Genomic DNA, 20139 nt, shown 5'->3' with positions numbered 1-20139 from the left:
AAAGCAGCAGAGATGCGTTAGATTCAGCCACCCCCCTAATATCCAGTATGCTGACTTTATGCTACAGTCTAGGAGAGGCTTGGCTGAGAACTTTGATGTAAAATAGAAGAGGCAAAGTGTGCTTGGAAACATACGGAACTTAATTAAGAGTGTGCGTGCGTGTGTGTGTGTGTGATTTAGAGCAAATATATTGCTTGTTCATACACGTATTTTGAAAATACTGTCTCTATTTATGGTCTTGTGTTTATCTGATAGTTGACATCAAAAAGAAATGTAATTTCTTTCTTGTTACCGAAATGCATTGTTATAAATAAGAAAAATAGCAGTCGTGGCTTCCTTGCATCTCGACTATCCATTAGTGTGTTTGGTGCTGAATAGAGGTCAGCTTTGCAGTATCATCCCCACATTACATAAGCAGTCTTGAGCCGTGTGTCCTTGTCCAGAGATGGTGGTGAAAAGTGTGGTTATAATATTGAACTCGAGAAAGAAAGAAAGTGTTAGTCACTCAGTCATATCCAACTCTTTGCAACCCCATGGAGTGTACCCTGCTAGGTTTCTCTGGCCATGGAATTCTCCTGGCAAGTATACTGGAGTGGGTAGCCATTCCCTTCTCTAGGGAATCTCCCTGACCCAGGGATTGAACCTGGGTCTCCTGCATTGCAGTCAGATTCTTTAACACTCAGACATAACCTAGTTTCAACCCTTGTTACTCACTGTGTGACTCTGGGTAAGCCACATTTCTTCTCTGAATCTTAAACTCCTCCTCTAGAAGATGTAGAAAATAAAGGTACCCTTCACCTGGGAATGATCCAAGAATTCAGCGAGGTAATAAGCTGAAAGGAGGTGGTAAAGTGAATGTGTAGCCCATGATAATTGCTTAATAAATGTTAACTATAGCCGCCACCCCAGAAATGCTGCATGTGTCCAGAAGAAAAGAAAGAGATGCTGTGGTCAGAGGGGAACATGATTATAATAATGTCAGTAAATGCAGAGCTCACATATTTAGCCCTAAATTCATGGTTTGCCCTTGTTTAACTGCTTTCCTGATTTTTTATTTTCATCATTTTGTGACAGCCACCTCCACCTCACCCCTTGCTGACCCTTACCAAGTCTAGTAATATAATAGATCAGATCAGATCAGTTGCTCAGTCGTGTCCGACTCTTTGCGACCCCATGAATCGCAGCACGCCAGGCCTCCCTGTCCATCACCAATTCCCAGAGTTCACTGAGACTCACGTCCATAGAGTCAATGATGCCATCCAGCCATCTCACCCTCTGTCATCCCCTTCTCCTCTTGCCCCCAATCCCTCCCAGCATCAGAGTCTTTTCCAATGAGTCAGCTCTTCCCATGAGGTGGCCAAAGTACTGGAGTTTTAGCTTTAGCATCATTCCTTCCAAAGAAATCCCAGGGCTGATCTCCTTCAGAATGGACTGGTTGGATCTCCTTGCAGTCCAAGGGACTCTAGTAATAGAGGTGTCATTCTAAATGATAGATTTATAAGAAGGAAAAAGAAGCCATGTTTTTAAATAAAGTTAAAAACATTTTTAAAGTCTCCCCAACACATAAAGCTACTTAATATTCACATCCAATCTCTTGAAGTTAGAATGTCTCCACCGACTGCTCTGTTTCAAACTAGGAAACTTTAAGAAAGAAACAACATTTTTATACTGAATTCTGTTACTTTTTAATTCCTTCTTAGCTACTGAAATCACAGTATTTCTATTCACTGGTATTATATTTAAGGTAGAAACAGTGTTTCATCCTACAGAGGTCAAATACTGAGCTCGCTATTTGTGTCCTTGCTCTTGTGAAATGTTTTCGATGCCAGAGAACAGAATTAAATTCAGTGTGGCGATCCCTGTTTCCATGATGAAATAAAGTAGGGATGATGGTAGGGAAGCCTGGGAAAAGGCTGATTCAAGTGGGAAACTGGATGTAGGTACTAAAATACCAACCAGGATGGAACAAAAGATACAAAACGGGAGACTGCTGACCTGAGCGTTTAAGAAACGTAGATGCAAACATAAACGAAACTCATGCTTCTGAAGAACAATGATTTAGAAGCTGTGTCCACTGTGAATTCATCCTCCATATGAATGCAAAGCTATTCATTCACATCTCTTTATTGTCATGTCACATTATTTTTAACTTTCTTCACGTTGGTTTCATATCCTTTGAACATTTGTGTTTTTTTTTTTTTTTTTTTTTACAATTACTAAAACATGACACAGTTTTGAGTCCCTGGGTAGTTTTTGTTTGTTTGTTTTGTTTTTTGTAGATCACATGTCCATGGGAAGTACCACTTGCTTGATTAGCATCTAAACCTTGTTTTAAGGAGCCAGCCCTGTAAGCATCTTAATGTCCTGAGAGAGCTATTTATTAACGTCTTAAAACGTACTGTTTTATAATCAGGTAACAAGTTAGTCTCCCGGACAGTGTGGCACAATATATAGCAGATATGCTAATGTTTGATTAATAATCAAATTCGTATTGGAAATACAATTAGAAGAAAAGCTGTTCTTGTAGAATATTGCCAGATTCCTTGTAATTGCTGAGTTTTTTAAGGCAGCGTTTCAAACATTGACTGAACATGCGGCATTTTGAATTGCAGCAGCCTCAGCAGATTTGCAGCTTTCTTTTTGATAGTTGAATGGTCATGACCATGTAGAATTCTTTGAAAGTGTATATACTGTTATATGTGTTCTGTGGTTGTGAACATGTTTTGTGTATACACATAAAACATAATCTTACAGCATGAATCATAATCTTAAGAACCTGGGGCCAGCCGAATAACCCTAATAATAATTACATTAGCTTGTCATTTATTTTTATGCTCTGCATTTAGCAGGCACTATGCCATTTAATCCTCACACAAATCTTTTAAAGTAATCCTTTAAAATATGTTTCAAATGAGGAAGCTGCAGCCCAGAGGAACTAGAAAACTTACCCAGGACTGTCCAGTGAGTAAATCTTGAAGATGACATTTGAACCCAGAATCATATTTTCAGATTCTGCCCTCTCAACTATTAGTTCCTTTTAGCATATGCTTCCTAGGTGCCTCAGTGGTAAAGAATTTCTGCAGTACAGGAGATGTGGGTTCAATCCCTGGGTCAGGAAGATCCCCTGGAGAAGAGCATGGGAACCCACTCCAGTATCATTGCCTGGAGAATCCCATGGACAGAGGAGCCTGGTGGACTACAGTCCATGGGGTCGCAAAAGAGTCAGACACAACTTAGCAACTAAAAACAACAGCAGCAGTGTAGTAGGATACATGGATTTTTGACATTATCCAAGGAAACCTGCATTCCCGAGTATTTGTATAATGTAAGGAAAGCATAGTCATTAAGAATATTATTTCTGGGCTTCTCTGACAGTCCAGTGGTTAAGACTTCACCTCCCAATGCAGGAGGCATGGATTCAGTTCCTGGTTCAAGAACTAAGATCCCGAGTGCCACACAGCGCAGCCAAAATAAGAATTTTTTCAAAAAAAGAATATTACTTCCTAAAAAAGACTGCTTGTGTTCAATATCAGCACATATTAAAGGTAGATACTTAAATATAGTAGCTTTTACCATTTTACTAGTATATTTTGAGTCAGTAGGGCTTTTGTATTTCAGCTCTATATTGCACAGTGTAGATTCTTAGAAAAAGAAGGTGGGAGAAAAAATCCAGTAGCTTTTTACACACTCTTGCCTGGAAAATCCCATGGACAGAGGAGCCTGGTAGGCTGCAGTCCATGGGGTCACAAAGAGTCGGACATTCTGAAGTGACTTAGCAGCAGCAGCAGCACCAGCAGCTTTTTTTTTTTTTGCCTCAGGCATTTTATTTTATTTTATTTTTTTTTATCAGTGGTTTTATTTATTTATTTTATTTTATTTTTAAACTTTACATAATTGTATTAGTTTTGCCAAATATCAAAATGAATCTGCCACAGGTATACATGTGTTCCCCATCCTGAACCCTCCTCCCTCCCCTCCCCCCCCTACCATCCCTCTGGGTCATCCCGGTGCACTAGCCCCAAGCATCCAGTATCATGCATCGAACCTGGACTGGCAACTCGTTTCTTACATGATATTTTACATGTTTCAATGTCATTCTCCCAAATCTTCCCACCCTCTCCCTCTCCCACAGAGTCCATAAGACTGTTCTATACATCAGTGTCTCTTGCTGTCTCGTACACCGGGTTATTGTTACCATCTTTCTAAATTCCATATATATGCAGCAGCTTTTTACACGTAAGTATAGTGAAGAAATGGCTTCCCTGGTAGCTCAGCTGGTGAAGAATCTGCCTGATACTTAGGAGACCCGGGTTCAGTTCCTGGGTTGGAAAGGTCTCCTGGAGGAGGGCATGGCAGCCCACTCCAGTATTCTTGCCAGGAGAATCCCCATGGACAGAGTAGCCTGGCATGCTACAATCCATGGGGGTTGCAAAGAGTCAGACATGACTGAGCAACTATGCACAGCACAGCACATAGTGAAGAAAAATAATTTAAAACAAACCTCAGGCTTCCCTTGTGGCTCAGTGGTAAAAATCCACCTGCCAATACAGGAGAGATGGGTTCGATCTCTGGTCCTAGAAGATCCCACATGCCACAGAATAATGAAGCCCATGCACCACAGCTACTGAGCCTGTGCTCTAGAGTGCACGTGCCGCAACTTCTGAAGCCCGAGCTGTAAAACTTGTCCTCAGCAATGAGGGAAGCCACTGCATCTAGAGGAAAGCCCACACAGCAATGAAGACACCCAGCACAGTCAAAAATAAATTAAAAAAAATTTTTAATTGCTTCTTCTAAAACAAACCTCATGCCAAACAAGCCAGATAAAATTCCCCGGCTCTGAAGCCCCCACCCCCACCCAAAGCATGTTGCTGCAGTGAGTGGGTACTTAACTGTGCACTGCTCTTGGTTGCAGTGTAATTATAGGCTGGACATTGTGAAAGCTAGAATGCCCCTTGTCTGTTGATGTAGGGTATTTTCATTGCTCCTGATATTTGGGTCCCTTTAACTTTCTAATCATCAGAACATTAGTTCATATCATATGTGGAGTTTAATTGCATGAATAATATGTTGTTATTTCAGTAGTTATTTTTCTGAATAACATCTTCAAAATAATAATCAGAAGCCTCTGGAGAATAGCAGATTGCTGATGATTACCTTGTTCCCTGTCTTCTTTCTGCCTTGATATTTTAGCTGTAATGATCCTAAAAAGTGTGAAATGATTATATTTTGAATTTCAAGGAAGCATAATTAAGGAAGATTAAATTTTGGAAGTTTCTAAACAGCAGAGTCAAAGACAAGATTAAAAAAGGATGAGATATGTTACGATGGGAGGTAACATGATGGACAGCAGAACCTTTCTGTCTTGTTCCCATTGGTTTCTTTGACTCTCTTCATTATTTATTTAGGATGGTAGAATTTATTCATAAAGTTGCAGATCCTTTTCCCCCTTTGTATCACAAAGCAGACATATTCCTTGTATTTTGCTTCCGCTTTATATGTTTGACCAATACTGTGAAATTCCAAAGGTTGTGTTGCCCGATAGCGTTTCTGAACGTGGGTGTTGACATTTAGCGTACAAGCAACAATGCACGTTGGTGGTGCCTGACACAGCCAGCTGTTTCATATGTGTGTATTTCTCATTATTTCAGCATTCGCAGCCTGTGCTATTTTCAGATTTTTCAGTGGAGGGTTTGCCACATCCAGTGCATTCTTAAATTACACTGTTGCTCTTCTTTCTCATGAAAACAAAGAAGGTATTACTTCTTTATGTAAATCCCAAGTTAACATAAAAGCCGCTGACTTTAGATTTTACTTTATTTTTCAGTGAGGTGGAAATGAGAATTGTTCCATATTTTTAGAGTTTTCCCAAGCTTTTTTCTTTTAAAATAAAATGTTTATCTAAAGATTTTCTGTCTCTTTTTACGAGAGAATATTGTAATACATCTCTAGAGGAAAGCATGCTCACTCAGCATCTTTTGATTTCTTTCTTTTCACTTAAAGCCAAAATTGTAATTGATGTGTGATATGATCTTTACTTTCCTAGACTGGTTTAGCTCTGTTATGTTGGTTTCCTTTAATAAGTAAGTCTATTTCCAAGTGTAAGCCTGTAAGTTTCTTTCATATTGAATGATACCTGGAAGTATTAAACTTGGCAAATGCAATGTACTCTGTGTAGTTTGGACATGAGGACATTCCATGTATGGGCAGCTTTTATAGTGGACTGTATTTACATGTGCTATCTGCTTTTTAATTTAGTTTCAGTATTGCTTCTTTCTAGACTTGAAATTAAGATTTAAAGTTGTTCAATGAAGTAATTCCATTAGCATTCCAACATATACTTAAGGGTTGAGTAGTTGGAGGCACCTCATTGACATCTTCCTCTTAAATGAATCTAGACTTATTGTATAGTAAGTAAGACTTATTGTATAATATCAATGACAAATTAAAACCATGTTATAGATTGATCAACAGGGCCACCACTTGCTATCTAAAACCTATGGTGTGGAATAGAAATAGCCATCCTATCCTCATGTTGTCACAACAATAGATAATCTCCCTTCTCAGGGTATCCTTGTGCAGAGCAAATCTTCCATGACCATTGAAAGTGGCCTTCCTAATCATATTTTCTTGATCTATTACATGGATGTATATTTCCAGGTTGGGATACCCAAGCTTAGACAATTACAAAGTAAATTTCATTTCTCTTCTATTGTATTTCTAGTGTAAAATAGGCAGTTTTCTTGTTCTCTTGGAATTTTAGCTGAAGCTAAAAGGATAATGGATGATGTTAAGGATAAATGGATAAAGTTAAGGATAATGGGGTACACGAGTATCCTGTTGTGAAGGGGGTGCTAGACATAGTCACAGAGGACTCACTGAGAGGAAGCCAGGTGGCCATCAACCATCCCCCCAAAGCCTATTAAACCATAGCTCTGTGGTGTTCCTATTTAAGATATCTTACCAACACTGTTGTCTCTGTTTTGCAGGGGCATTTACCCAAGTAATTTGCCCAGCATTACTCAGCTCATGAGTTGAGTCTTTCTCTGACTCTACAGCCTCATACCTCACAGGCATTAAGACAGCTCTGCAGCCCCTGTTCTGCTGTAAGTCAGCCCAGTAGAGGAGGGGGATTCGAATAATTCTCAGGCAGTGGGTCAGACTCATTTATTTGGGGAGGTTGAGAAACTGGGAATGATGTCTAGTAGGTATCAAAAAGTGGTGCCTCCTGGCTGAATTTGGCTCAGAATCCTCTTTGTTTTGTCAGGCACATTGTTTAAAACAGGAAACCTCACCAAAAAGCCCAGTTGTGTTTCTTCTCTTGAGCGGTTACTCCCCTTGCAGTGGGTGTGCGCTGCTGCAGTCCCCAGCCTACCCCTTGTCCTCGTCTTGCCCTAGCCAGCATGGTCCAGGAAGCATTGCATGTGTTTCAGAGAAACGTCAGGAGACATGCAGCATGTGTGGCGAGTGGCTGATGTGCACGTAGTTGCAGAAATATAGTTATATAACCAAACCAGACAAACCTTGAGCAGCCAGCTTCTGTATTTGCAGAATGTATACCCTGCCGTGGGGGACTCCGAACCACTTTACTGCCCACCTCATGCACATAACAAACTCTGGAGTTCTGCTGTTGCGAGTCACCCCGAACTATCCCAGACACCTCAGTTAAGTCAGCATTGTTTTTTCCTCCTCTATCCATATTCTGATCCGCTTGGAGGGTATCCCCAGAGTCCACAGCCAAATAAGTCTTGTTTTCTAGAAAATGAATTGGAATCTTCAGGGTATCCTAAAATGACTCACTCTAAAATGGCTATGGATCTAGTAAACGTAATCAAAATGCCCTCTCTGATAGCTGAATCCCGATACTCCTGAGTTCAGCTGCTAGATACTAGCATCATAGTAAACAAAGGCTTCCCAGTTTTTGCTTATTTGACCCTAGAAATGTTAGTTGGAATAGAAAATAATGCTTGTTTTTCAGAGGTAAGGCAAACAAAGTGTATATGTTTAATACACTTAGAACAGTGTTTTTTTAAATTGATTTTTATTGGAGTATCATTGCTTTATGGTGTTATGTTTCTGCTATACAGCAAAGAAAATCAGTTACATGTATACATATATCCCGTTTCCTATCCATTTAGGTACCACAGAACAATGAGTAGAGTTCCTTGTGCTATGCAGTAGGTCCTCATTAAATATCTATTTTAATACATAGTATCAATAGTGTGGTGATGGACAGGGAGGCCTGGCCTGCTGCAATTCATGGGGTCGCAAAGAGTCGGACATGACTGAGCGACTGATCTGATCTGATCTGTAGTATACATATGTCAATCCCAAACTCCCAATTCATCCCACCCCTCTTTCTCCCCTTGGTATCCGTAAGTTTGTTCTCTACATCTGTGTCTCTATTTCTGCTTTGCAAATAAGTTCATCTGTGTCATTTTCCCTAGATTCCATAGATAAACTGTATCATACAATGTTTGTTTGTTTTCTCTTTCTGACTTTATATGACAGAGTCCAGGTTTATCCATGTCTCTGCAAATGGCACTATTTTGTTCACTTTTATGACTGGGTAATAGTCCATTTTGGGCTTCCCAGGTAGTAAAGAATCTGTCTGCTAATGCAGGAGACGCAGGTTCCATCTCTGGGTTGGGAAAATCCCCTCGAGTGGGAAATGGCAACCCCCTCCAGTATTCTTGCCTGGAAAACTTCATGGACAGAGGAGCCTGACAGGCTATAGTCTATGGGGTTGCAAAGAGTCAAACATGATTAAGTGACTGAGCATGCACACAATATTCCATTGTGTGTGTGTACCACACCTTCTTTATCCATTCCTCTGCTGGTTGACATTTGCTGCTTGCACGTCCTGGCTATTGTAAACAGTGCTGCAGTGGACATTAGGGTGCATGTATCTTTCGAATTATGGTTTTCGTCAGGGATATACCCAGGAGTGGGATCTTTGGATCCTACTGTAGTTCTGTTTTTAGATTTTTGAGGAACCTCCATACTGTTCTCCGCAGTGGCTGTACCACCTTACATTCCCACCAACAGTGTGAAAGGGTTCTCTTTTCTTCACATCCTTTCCAGCATTTACTGTTTGTTGATTTTTTGATGATGGCTATTCTAACTGATGTGAGATAATACCTCACTGTAGTTTTGATTTGCATTTCTCTAATAATTAGTGATGTGGAACAACTGTTCATACACCTATTGGCCATCTGAATGTCTTCTCTGGAAAAGTGTCTATTTAGGACTTCAGCCCATTTTTTTCATTGGGTTGTTTGGTTTTTTGATATTGAACTACATAAGCTGTTTCTGTATTTTGGAGATTAATCTTTTGTCAGTTACTTCGTTTGCAAATATTTTCTCCCATCCTGAGGGTTGTCGTTTCATTTTTTCTATGGTTTCCTTTGGTGCACAAAAGCTTTTAAGTTTAATTAGGTCCCATTTGTTTATTTTTGTTTTTATTTTCATTAATCTAGGAGGTAGGTCAAAAAAGATCTTGCTGCAATTTTTGTGAGACAGTTCTCCCTATATTTTCCTCAGTTTTATAGTATCTGACCTTAGGTTTAGGTCTTTAATCCATTTGAGTTTATTTTTGTGTATGGTATTAGGGAGTGTTCTAATTTCATTTTTTAAATGCAGCTGTCCAGTTTTCCCATCATCACTTACTAACAAGACTAGCAAAGACATAGAAGAACTAAAGAGCAAAAGTCACTTCCATGGTAGGCATATTGGGACTTCCCTGACATGCAGTGGTTAGGACTCCATGCTTCTACTGCATGGGGTGTGGGTTGTACCCCTGGTAGACAGCGAACAAGAAGATTCTGCATAGCCACACAGTACAAGCAAAAAAAGAAAGAAAGTCGACAAAGCTTTCATCACCTACAAGCACGTAGTGTTGCATTTCAGTATTTTAGAACATGCTGTACCAAGGAATAATATTCAAACTTCTGAGTAGGAAATATATATTCAGAAAAAATCATTGAGACCATTGAAATGGGCTTAATATTGACTAACATTCCTTATATCTACCTTGGCTCCAGCTTGACTATTTAAAATTCAAAATAGCCATGGGTTTTTCTTTTCATATTATTGATATCTTGATTTATTTCTGTCCAACTGCTAATTTTTCTATAATAGAGTTTTAGCTGTAAGACTTGAGGACAGCGTTTTTATTATTTTAATAATTATTTACCACAAACATTATAAAAAGATGTGTCACCTTTGACTTTGTGCTTCTGGCTTCTAAGCCTCTGATTGTATCATCTCTTTTTTCTTTTCATCATCACTTCAAAATTTTCCAAAATACACCACCCCACCGTGCCATTAAATGAATATTTTTAAAATACCTATTAGGATTGCCAAAGGAAGAATTTGAAATCTATGTAGACTCCTAAAAAATGATCACTCTTTATATAGGTTTTAATTGTTTTGGGAAGTCTTGTCTTATATAGTGGGCAAAGGTGGGCTTAATTGTAACTTAAGGTACTGCCTTGCCTTATATTGTTTTATGTTGGATTGTAGGTTAATGTCTATAAAGTGCTTGGAGTTCTTATTGCAGGGCTAGAGAAATGTATGCAATTGTGTACACACCTTAATGAAAGAGTAAATGTTGTAAATATTTTATATAGCACATGAAATCATGAGGAGGATGGCATCTTTATCATCTTTGTATCTCCTGTCCCCCCCACATCCCCCTCCCCAAGTGGCTGGTACTTTATAAACTCATTTAAATGTAAGAATTGAAGAGAAAATGTCCCCTATTATTATTAGCAACAGTATCATTTATAAGAGATTTCCTAAGCTATTCACTTCCCCATCTGGTTTTAACTCTCATCTCATCTCATTTAAGTGATATTTAGTTTTACACACCTGTAATTATTTGATTTCTAAATTTTACAGTCAACAAGTTGGATATTCAGGTAAAACACTTTGCACATAAAATAGTGTTGTTTCTGTCAGCAGGGGGCTATAGTGTCAATACAGCATTTCAGGAGACGGTGACAATTATTGGTCAAAGAACATTAATCAAGTAACTGAGATGTTATAAAATTGGTAGAAATTACACAGAAACCAGGAATAAAAAGGTTGGAGACTGTCTGTGGTCAGCCTTTTACCCTTTTGAGGAGTTTTAGCATTCCTGGAACTGTGAATTTAATGTCTCTTCAATTGTGTATGCTTAAGCCCCTTTTTATTACGGGTAATTTTCTGCATAAAACGATCAGCTAGATAAGCTGTATTTCAAAACTTTTCAATGTCTTTTTATTACATTATCATCACCAGGGCTGATTCATTTATGAAACACAAAGCACTCCCATTTGGAGCAATTTATTCTCGTATCAATCTCCCCTCACCCCCCCGCCACTGGATTTGCCAGAACGCCATCATGTTCGTGTTCTGAAGGTTAATGCCCAAAGTCAAGCAGACAGGAGCCAAGTGCTGCAAGGTTTCCAAGATTAGGACTGATTCCCTTCACAGAAATAAATGATTCCTGCCATGTTCAGTGATTTTGTGCAGCGCTCCCCACGGCTGAGTGAGTGCATCAATACTGTAGTCTTTACCTGCTGTACATACTGATGACACTCGGTGTTAACTTGATTGACTGAGCAGCCCACTGGAGAGGACGCACCTGCAAGAGAAGTGCAGACACATATATTTTTATCCTGGTTGCGAAACATTTATTTTACATTTCTTTTCTTTGGGAGTCATGGTTTCCAATTCCATGGGCTCTCAAGCCACCGCTCGGGTACCACAAACCTCCACATGCTGTTTGGTTTTCAGAATTCTCCCGAAAGTGGTCTCAGGTTTCTACCCTCTGCCAAAGCCCGATTTTATGCTTTTGAGGGAAAAATGACAGGAAGCTGACGCTGAAGAGTCTTGACAAATGAGTGACTCTGTGGAATTTAAGTCTGAGAGGTTCTATCTAATGACAGACAAGTGGATCATTTAATTCAGTTATGAGAAATCATTTTGATTATATGTTTCTGTTCTATTTTGTTATGATGTTTTTGTAGGCTTTGAGGCAGCAGCAGAAGAGAAGAAATGGAGTCTCAATGATGGTAAACAAGACTGTCCCTCGTGTGGTTCTGACACCATTAAAGGTGTCTGATGAGCAGTCGGATTCGCCTTCAGGTAAAGAGCTAAAATATTCTATGCTTGGCCAGTTACTCCCTGGAGGAGAGTTCCTCACTGAGAGAGAGATGTCATGAATTTTCTCTGAAACTGAATACTATTTCCACTTGAGGTTTCATTTAATTTTTTTTTTTTTTTAATGCCTTTAACTCTTTCCGTGATTCAAACCTAACCGGGCATTTTGTGCTTAAAAAAAAGCAAAAGCACGTCTTGCTCATCATCACAGGACTTCGTTTGCTAATGTCAGTAGATGTAAGGAAACGTGCGGTACTGCTAGCTGGGTTTCTCTTGCTTTGGCTTTTGTGTGAATGCTGAACTCGAATGCTGGACCACATGCTGATGTGTAATGCCATCAAAAGCCGTTCTTCTGTGGGTGTGAATTTGTTTTGCCATCCTCTGCTGCAAAGTCTAGGAATCGTTTATTAGTTTTTGTGTTCTGGCAGCATTCTTCTCACCTCAGTGCAGCCCTGACCTTTTCTTTTAATTTACCTTCTGTCACTTTTTCGGCTATGGACCATTCTATTTATTACAGATTGATGTTTGCGTTTTCTCTTCCTGCTTCAACGTAAAGTCATTCATAAAGGCATGATCTCTCCCTCTTCATCCTTCATCTTTCTCTCTTGGCCTTGCATCGTCTCCAAGTGGCAGAGTATTGTTGAAGTGTATTCATATATTTTCACAAAAGATCTGAGTGTTTCTTTTAAAAGCTATCAGATCAGTGAATGTGTTTTTGACTCCACTATTAGGCCATCTGTTCTTGCTTTTTGTTCTGTTTGATTGATTTATTGGACTTTTCTCTTTATATCCAGTAGAGGAATCAGATTGTGGCCAAAGGCAGTGTATTAACTCTTAGAAAAGGAGATTGTATCTATGGTTGGTAAAACAATTTGAGATTTTTCTTTTCAAGGACAGCAAGAGGAACATAATGACATAATAACTATTTCCTCTTTTAGGATCTGAATCTAAAAATGGTGAAGCAGACAGTTCAGATAAAGAAATGAAACATGGGCAAAAATCTCCCACTGGAAAACAAACAAGTCAGCACTTAAAGCGATTAAAAAAGTCTGGTTTAGGTGAGTGTTCGATTGACTATAACATTTCTCATTTTAGAGATTTAAATCTTGTTGAATGAATAATAGGAACTTTCTTCTAATAGTTAAACAAGGAAAATTTTAAATCTTCCCAATTTATCTAAACCAAAGAAGGTGCTAAATAAGGCAACATATTACAGTGGAATGATTTTAAGCATGTTGCTAAATTTGTGAATGATATCGCTGGACGGAGCAGAGGCTAACGATAAGGGATTTAAAATGATATACGCATTCAAGTAATTATCTGCCAAGTCATGATTCAGTCCAATGTGCCGTGTTTTGTTCCTGCTACTTGGTTTCACTTTATTGGAATACACTGTCCTGGGGGGAGGGGGGAAATGCAACTTTTATAAAGCGTTCACTGAACTAAAGAGTACACTGTCGGAATATGCTGCAGTAAAACTACTCTGCCTTGCTTTTCATCTTATGCTCCTTGAAATATTCAATAGTGCTTGTCTGAAAAACAGTGTACAATTGCTGAGAAGTGTGGGAGACCCAGATATTGGGTTCTGCAAGTCAGCCCCAGGTTTTCTTCTGAAGACTTCCTTCCTGATAACTTTTCATCAGGAAATCAATAGCAGCATTAGGGGGAAAAGGAATATGAAAATTGAAAAAGAGGAAAATAAATATATCCTAGGTGGAACATTAACATTCTAGACCAAACCTGCCTTACTGGATGCCTGGACCTAATGGCTTCATTTCTCTCAGTTATTTTATCTCTGAGTAAGGGTAATGATCATTGTAACATTTTGTAAATGGTTGGTAGAAAGTACAAATTTATTGACCTGAACTTTATTACTGGTTCTGCCACTTACTTTCTTGGCAACTTAGGGTAATTCTTATTTGCAGAGTTTATCTGTTTGTAAAATTCAAGCAAGATTTTAACCCATGTATTTATTGATTGAGTAAAGGTTTATTGATTGCCAACTGTATACCAAGATTTTGTTAAATTCTGGAGCATATTTTCAGTAAAGTCTTTATAATAGGGTTTAGATAGCCTTATATCAGAGATCTTTGGGAAAACAGAATTTATTTTTGCTTTAAGTTTTTTAAATATAGCATAATTATCTTTTTCATTGTTTCCAAGGCTAAATCATTTTATAGTTATTGTCTGGCCCCAAATGTGTAAGTTAGTGTATAGCCATACCTACATATATATTGAGTGGGTTGCCATTGCCTTCTCCGAATATATATTGACATTTTCCCCCTAATTTTTGAGTTTTCTAAAGTATTTTAAGTAGCTTCTGAAGTTGAAAAGTGTAATGGGAGAGTGATATGTAAAGAATATACTAAAAAGAAAAGCCACCCAAAACATCGTTATGATACCTTAAGTAATTAAAAAGTCAGTGACCATCTGTTAAATCTGTGTGCTACCAACCTCAGGAAAGTCAACACTATATCATGAGTTTAAGAAAATTCAAGGCACGGGGACCTCTTCATTCCTTTACTTAGATGCCTTCAGGGCTGGGAGGTAAGCAAGGCTTGTACTCTTTTCATGATCCTGTCAGATGTTTGGGTCTTCAGTCAGGATCTTTTGTTTTAATTGTCATAACCTAGGAATCCTGCATGCCACTAAACGTCTTACGCATTAACAAAAAGCAGTAAAGGTATTTTGGCTTGTTTGCTAGCAAATTTAAAAGGTGATAAAGGAGAGAGACCACTAAGTTCTTTTTAACCTGCTTTTTATTAGACTACAGAGTACTAGAAATAATGAAGCTACTTTAAGGAAGGAATGGAAGGGTAAAATCTTACCCACTCCCTGTATTTAATGCAGTGGTCTAGGTTCTGTGGGGCTTCCCTGGTGGCTCAGTGTTAGAGAATTCGCCTGCCAATGCAGGAGACCCGGGTTCGATCCCTGTGTGGGGAAGATGCTCTGGAGAAGGAAATGGCAACCCACTCCAGTATCCTTGCCTGGAAAAATCCCATGAACAGAGGGGCCTGGGAGGCTACATTCCATGGGGCCACAGAAGAGTTGGACATGACTTAGCTACTAAACAACGACTAGATACTTTGCCATGTTATCTCATTTACTTCAATTATATACAATAAAATGATTTTTATTTTGCACCCGAATAAACTGAGGGCCAGAGGGTGAAGGAGGTTGTCCATAAATGACATGGCTAAAGATCTAAGCTGGGACTGGCTGGCTCCCAAAATCTAAACTGTTATTTGGGGATATGTTCTGAATGTCTAGTCTGCCTAGACCTGTGGGCACCAATGAAGAGCAGCATAGCGTCCATGATGTGATGAGCCTGCCATGGGCGTTAAAATGTAGGAACCCTAGTTACATACACAAGGAGAGCTAGCAACTAACAGATTTTCTGGCTGATCCTGTAAAATCAGACAGAGGAAGAAGGTGGGATTTAAAATAAATCAATTAATGTAAAAATCTGTCAAAAGTTACCTGAAGTTTATTACTAGGAAGGAACTGTGACTGACTGACTAACCCAGCAGCCAGCTGAATACAGTGGCTTCTTTTGTGCAGGTGAAGTCGGTAGTACTGATTAAGCCTCCCGTGTATGCCCAGCACTATAGAATGATAAGTGAAAACATGTCAAAAGAAAGTAAAACGGCCTTAAATGTAACCATCTCCAGATAGTATCCCACGTCTCTTGTAGGAAGTGATGTTTCTGATGTTCCGTGACCTTAGGGATCTTACAGAGTAAAAGATTCTGTGTGCTGTGCAACATTTTAGAATCAGGATGGTTTTATTACTTATATATATATATATGTCATATATATATGTACATTTTGCTTCCCACTCTTTGCCATGAAGTTGTTACTTCCTTAGAAGCAGTGACTTTCCCATCTATCTTGGTAGTACTTTCCGCACCCATTATGTCTGTCTCATTTAGTAGGTGTTGAATACGTTTTCAGCGAGTTATTTATAAGTAACAGGATGGCAAGTATATTTGTCTTGATGAGTGAGGCATCCTGTAGTTTTCTGCATAGTAGGGTAGTTACTTGTAGTTGAATAAGAATGACCCTGTGCTTCTTCGGGAAGGTCTTTCTTTGTTGAACCGACACAGGGTGAATGCAAAACCAGATGAGCCCACCCAACACTCCTTAGCCAGCGAGATACAGTCATCTGCCTCTCCCACCAGTGAGACATCTAATTCACACAATTTTAGAAATGTAGCTTTAACCCTCTTTGTCTTCTCTATGGAGAGATAACTACATAGTCCTAGCCTGTTGAAATCATTCTGAATGAAAATAAATGCTGTAAGTCTATTCTGCCTTCAGCTGATAATTCTGAAATTAAATCCAGTCCAAATTAGACTTCAGACTGTTAAGTCTAGAGTTTGATCCTCATTGTCAGTTTATCCTTACAGGACATAAAATACTCCTAGTTGTCCCTGAATGCTTCCTGTTGGTCTTTGGCAATTACTTAATTTGTCCAGTAGTGGAATAGGCACCCTGTCCAAGGTAATAGGTTTCAACAGGATCTTGGAATCTAAATATATGTAGCCCAGGACACGGTGAATCCCAGTGTTTCCCCGAGGACCCTGCAGTAAAGGACAGACCCCAGTACAGCCCTCCTCCGGTTCCTTCACAGGCCAGCTTTCTGGGGAGGGTTAGGAGCACACAATGGTGGTGGCGGTGGTAATGGCAGCAGCATTGACAGTATTATAGTAGTAATAATAATAAAGCTTCCGTATCCCTCAGCTGTTCCAGTTCTGATAGTGATCTTGAAATTCTTATGAGAAATATTGATAGCACTCAGCTTGGGAACCCATTACTTTTCACATAGTTTTTTTTCTTTTTTCTTTTCTGTTTTATCTTATTTGTTCTTTGCCAGGGTTTTGTATAAAAATTACAAGGCTATTTCTCCGAGTAGCTCTCTGGCTGACATGGTGACGTGGGTTACTCTGAGTGAGTGCAGTTGAAAAAGAAAATGGATCTAAAGATCCGATGATGTTATTATTAAAAAACTCCGATGATGTTATATTAAAAAACAACCGAAACCTTGCTGGTCCCTCTCCCATTTCTGAATCATGCATGGTAGAAAATTCTAATCTGACATGCACAAAAACAAACTAACAGTATCTACAAGGCCCCTTTTTATTATCTCAGGGCTTGAAAATCAGTATGGTATTAGACCACCAAACAACTAGGTGGAAAAACCACATCAGTGAGATGTAAGGTAGGTTCTGACTGAAAATGGAGTTTGAAGTATATGGGTTTTTTTTGCCTAATCAGTTGTTTTAATGTCCTTTATCATTATCTTGGTGGTGGTTTAGTCACTAAGTCATGTTCGACTCTTGTGACCCCATGGACTGTAGCCCTCCAGGCTCCTCTGTCCATGGGATTTCCCAGGTAATAATACTGGAGAGGGTTTCCATTTCCTTCTCCAGGGGATCTTCCAGGCCCACAGATCAAATCCAGGTCTCCTGCTTTGCAGGCAGATTTTTTACCAACTCAGCCACCAGGGAAGCCCATACATATCCTTATCTTAGCAAAGGATAAAACACATATAAAACCTCACCTATGGAGTTTTCTGAGAGATGGATTATGGAATTTACAAAAAATTACTAATGATAATCTTTCTTACCACTTTTTTGGTATTAATTTCTTGTATATTTCCATAACTAAAATGTAAGTTCCTTGAATTAGAGGTCGTTGACCTATACCATTTATAATTATGCTTCTTCCTTCCTAGTCACACAGTAGGAGTTTAAAAAGTGCTTGCTAAACAAATTCAAGCTTCTAATGGATGTCTCTGAGGGGATTTTAATAAATGTCCTCAGTGAGCCCAACTTCTGGGATTCATTCCAGTATATTTTATTAGGTTTAATCTTTTCGTAGTGAAGAATTACAACTTTGCTGGTTTCATAAACGTTACGTACTTTTAAGATAAATTAATGTAGGAAAGTAAAAAAATTGAATAGTAACCCGAAATCCTGTCATCAACAATAACTTTCCCTGTTGTTTTATAAATACTATTTGACATCTCCTAATGTGTAGCCATAGTCAGAGGTCATCTTAGAAAAACCAAATTATACCATTTTAATTAAAAATACTAAATTTAATTAAGTTTGGCCTGAATAATAAAAAAGAATGAAAGTAAAACCAAAAACAAAATCGCTAAACATTGCCACAAGATGTATTCATATCTGAAAGTTCTCTCCAAAGCTGTTAAAATGTGACAGACTGAAATAGAAGTGATAATTTTTTTAACTACTCAAACTTTGGCTAATATATTTTGAAGGAGGGGGAGATAATTGCACTTACAATCCCACTTACCTCCATGTTTTCGTTATGTTATTTTTTAAATGGGCTTCCCTGGTGGCTAAGCTGGTAAAGAATCTGGCTGCAATGTGGCAGACCTGGGTTCAATCCCTGGGTTGGGAAGATCCCCTGGAGAAGGCAGCGACTACCCACTCCAGTATTCTGACCTGGAGAATTCCATGGACTGTATAGTCCATAGGGTCGCAAAGAGTCCATCAAGATTATTAACATTTAAAAATCTATTTTTTTTACCATAATCCCTGTTTGTCACTAACCTCATGGTACTGTATTGTAATCGAGTCAATGCTCCCTGATAGAATTTTTACAGTCTCTTCATTTTGTGAAAGGTACTCGATTTAGGTTGTAGATGGCTAGATTTTGCCCTCTGATAATTATTTTTTCTTTAGACTTCACTCTTCAAAAGCCTGCTTTTCTTTACTGAGCTCTTTCAGAATCTATTCCTCTGTAATTTTTTTGAGACGATGAAGAACTCTTTGATTTTGAACTCTTTCTGTATTTCTTTGGGCAGTTCTTGTAACATAAGGCTTTGGTCTGCCTCTTTGATGGGCTCCTTCCCTCTGCTTGAGTGTATCTCCTGTGGACATTTTATGTTCTAATCCTGTGGGATTTCCCTTCTGGAAAATAGGAAGTTTTAAGCCAACAAGAGCTCCAGAGTCTGCCACCTTTACTCAGATTGATGCTCTTCAAACTCCCTTTGGTTACAGTAATTCCCCTGACCCCGATCAGACGCTTTCCCATGATTTTATTGACTCCTAATGTTGTCTTTAGTAGTATAGACACTTAGTGCGGCAGTTTGACAGTTGTCCCTTCTCTGTTTCTCTGGACTTCAACTACTTTATACTTTCAGTTCAGTTCAGTTCAGTCGCTCAGTCGTGTCCAACTCTTTGCAACCCCATGAAGTGCCAGCATGCCAGGCCTCCCTGTCCATCACCAACTCCCGGAATTCACTCAAACTCACGTCCATCGAGTCGGTGATGCCATCCAGCCATCTCATCCTCTGTTGTCCCCTTCTCCTCCTGCCCCCAATCCCTCCCAGCATCAGTCTTTCCCAATGAGTCAACTCTTCTCATGAGGTGGCCAAAGTACTAGAGTTTCAGCTTTAGCATCATTCCTTCTAATGAACACCCAGGACTGATCTCCTTCAGAATGGACTGGTTGGATCTCCTTGAAGTCCAAGGGACTCTCAAGAGTCTTCTCCAACACCACAGTTCAAAAGCATCAATTCTTCAGTGCTCAGCTTTCTTCACAGTCCAACTCTCACATCCATACATGACCACTGCAAAAACCATAGCCTTGACTAGACGGACATTTGTTGGCAAAGTAATGTCTCTGCTTTTGAATATGCTGTCTAGGTGGGTCATAACTTTTCTTCTAAGGAGTAAGCGTCTTTAAATTTCATGGCTGCAGTCACCATCTGCAGTGATTTTGGAGCCCAAAAAAATAAAGTCTGACACTGTTTCCACTGTTGCCCCATCTATTTCCCATGAAGTGATGGGACCAGATGCCATGATCTTCGTTTTCTGAATGTTGAGCTTTAAGCCCACTTTTTCACTCTCCACTTTTCACTTTCATCAAGAGGCTTTTGAGTTCCTCTTCACTTTCTGCCATAAGGGTGGTGTCATCTGCATATCTGAGGTTATTGAGATTTCTCCCAGCATCATTCTTGATT

At 39.2% G+C, this 20139-nt stretch overlaps 1 protein-coding gene across 1 annotated transcript in view; it reads left to right on the top strand.

Moving 5' to 3' along the window:
* Positions 1-20139, top strand: part of ASXL3 (ASXL transcriptional regulator 3) — a 196229-nt gene that overhangs the window by 92313 nt on the left and 83777 nt on the right. Inside the window, exons 6-7 of the mRNA XM_070361800.1 lie at positions 12012-12129; positions 13083-13202. Coding sequence (XP_070217901.1) covers positions 12012-12129; positions 13083-13202 — 238 coding nt within the window. The remainder of the gene's footprint in view (positions 1-12011; positions 12130-13082; positions 13203-20139) is intronic.

Source organism: Bos mutus, chromosome 24 (genome assembly GCF_027580195.1).
Source record: "Bos mutus isolate GX-2022 chromosome 24, NWIPB_WYAK_1.1, whole genome shotgun sequence".
Taxonomy (NCBI): Eukaryota; Metazoa; Chordata; class Mammalia; order Artiodactyla; family Bovidae; genus Bos; species Bos mutus.
This window is presented reverse-complemented; position numbering and strand designations above follow the sequence as displayed.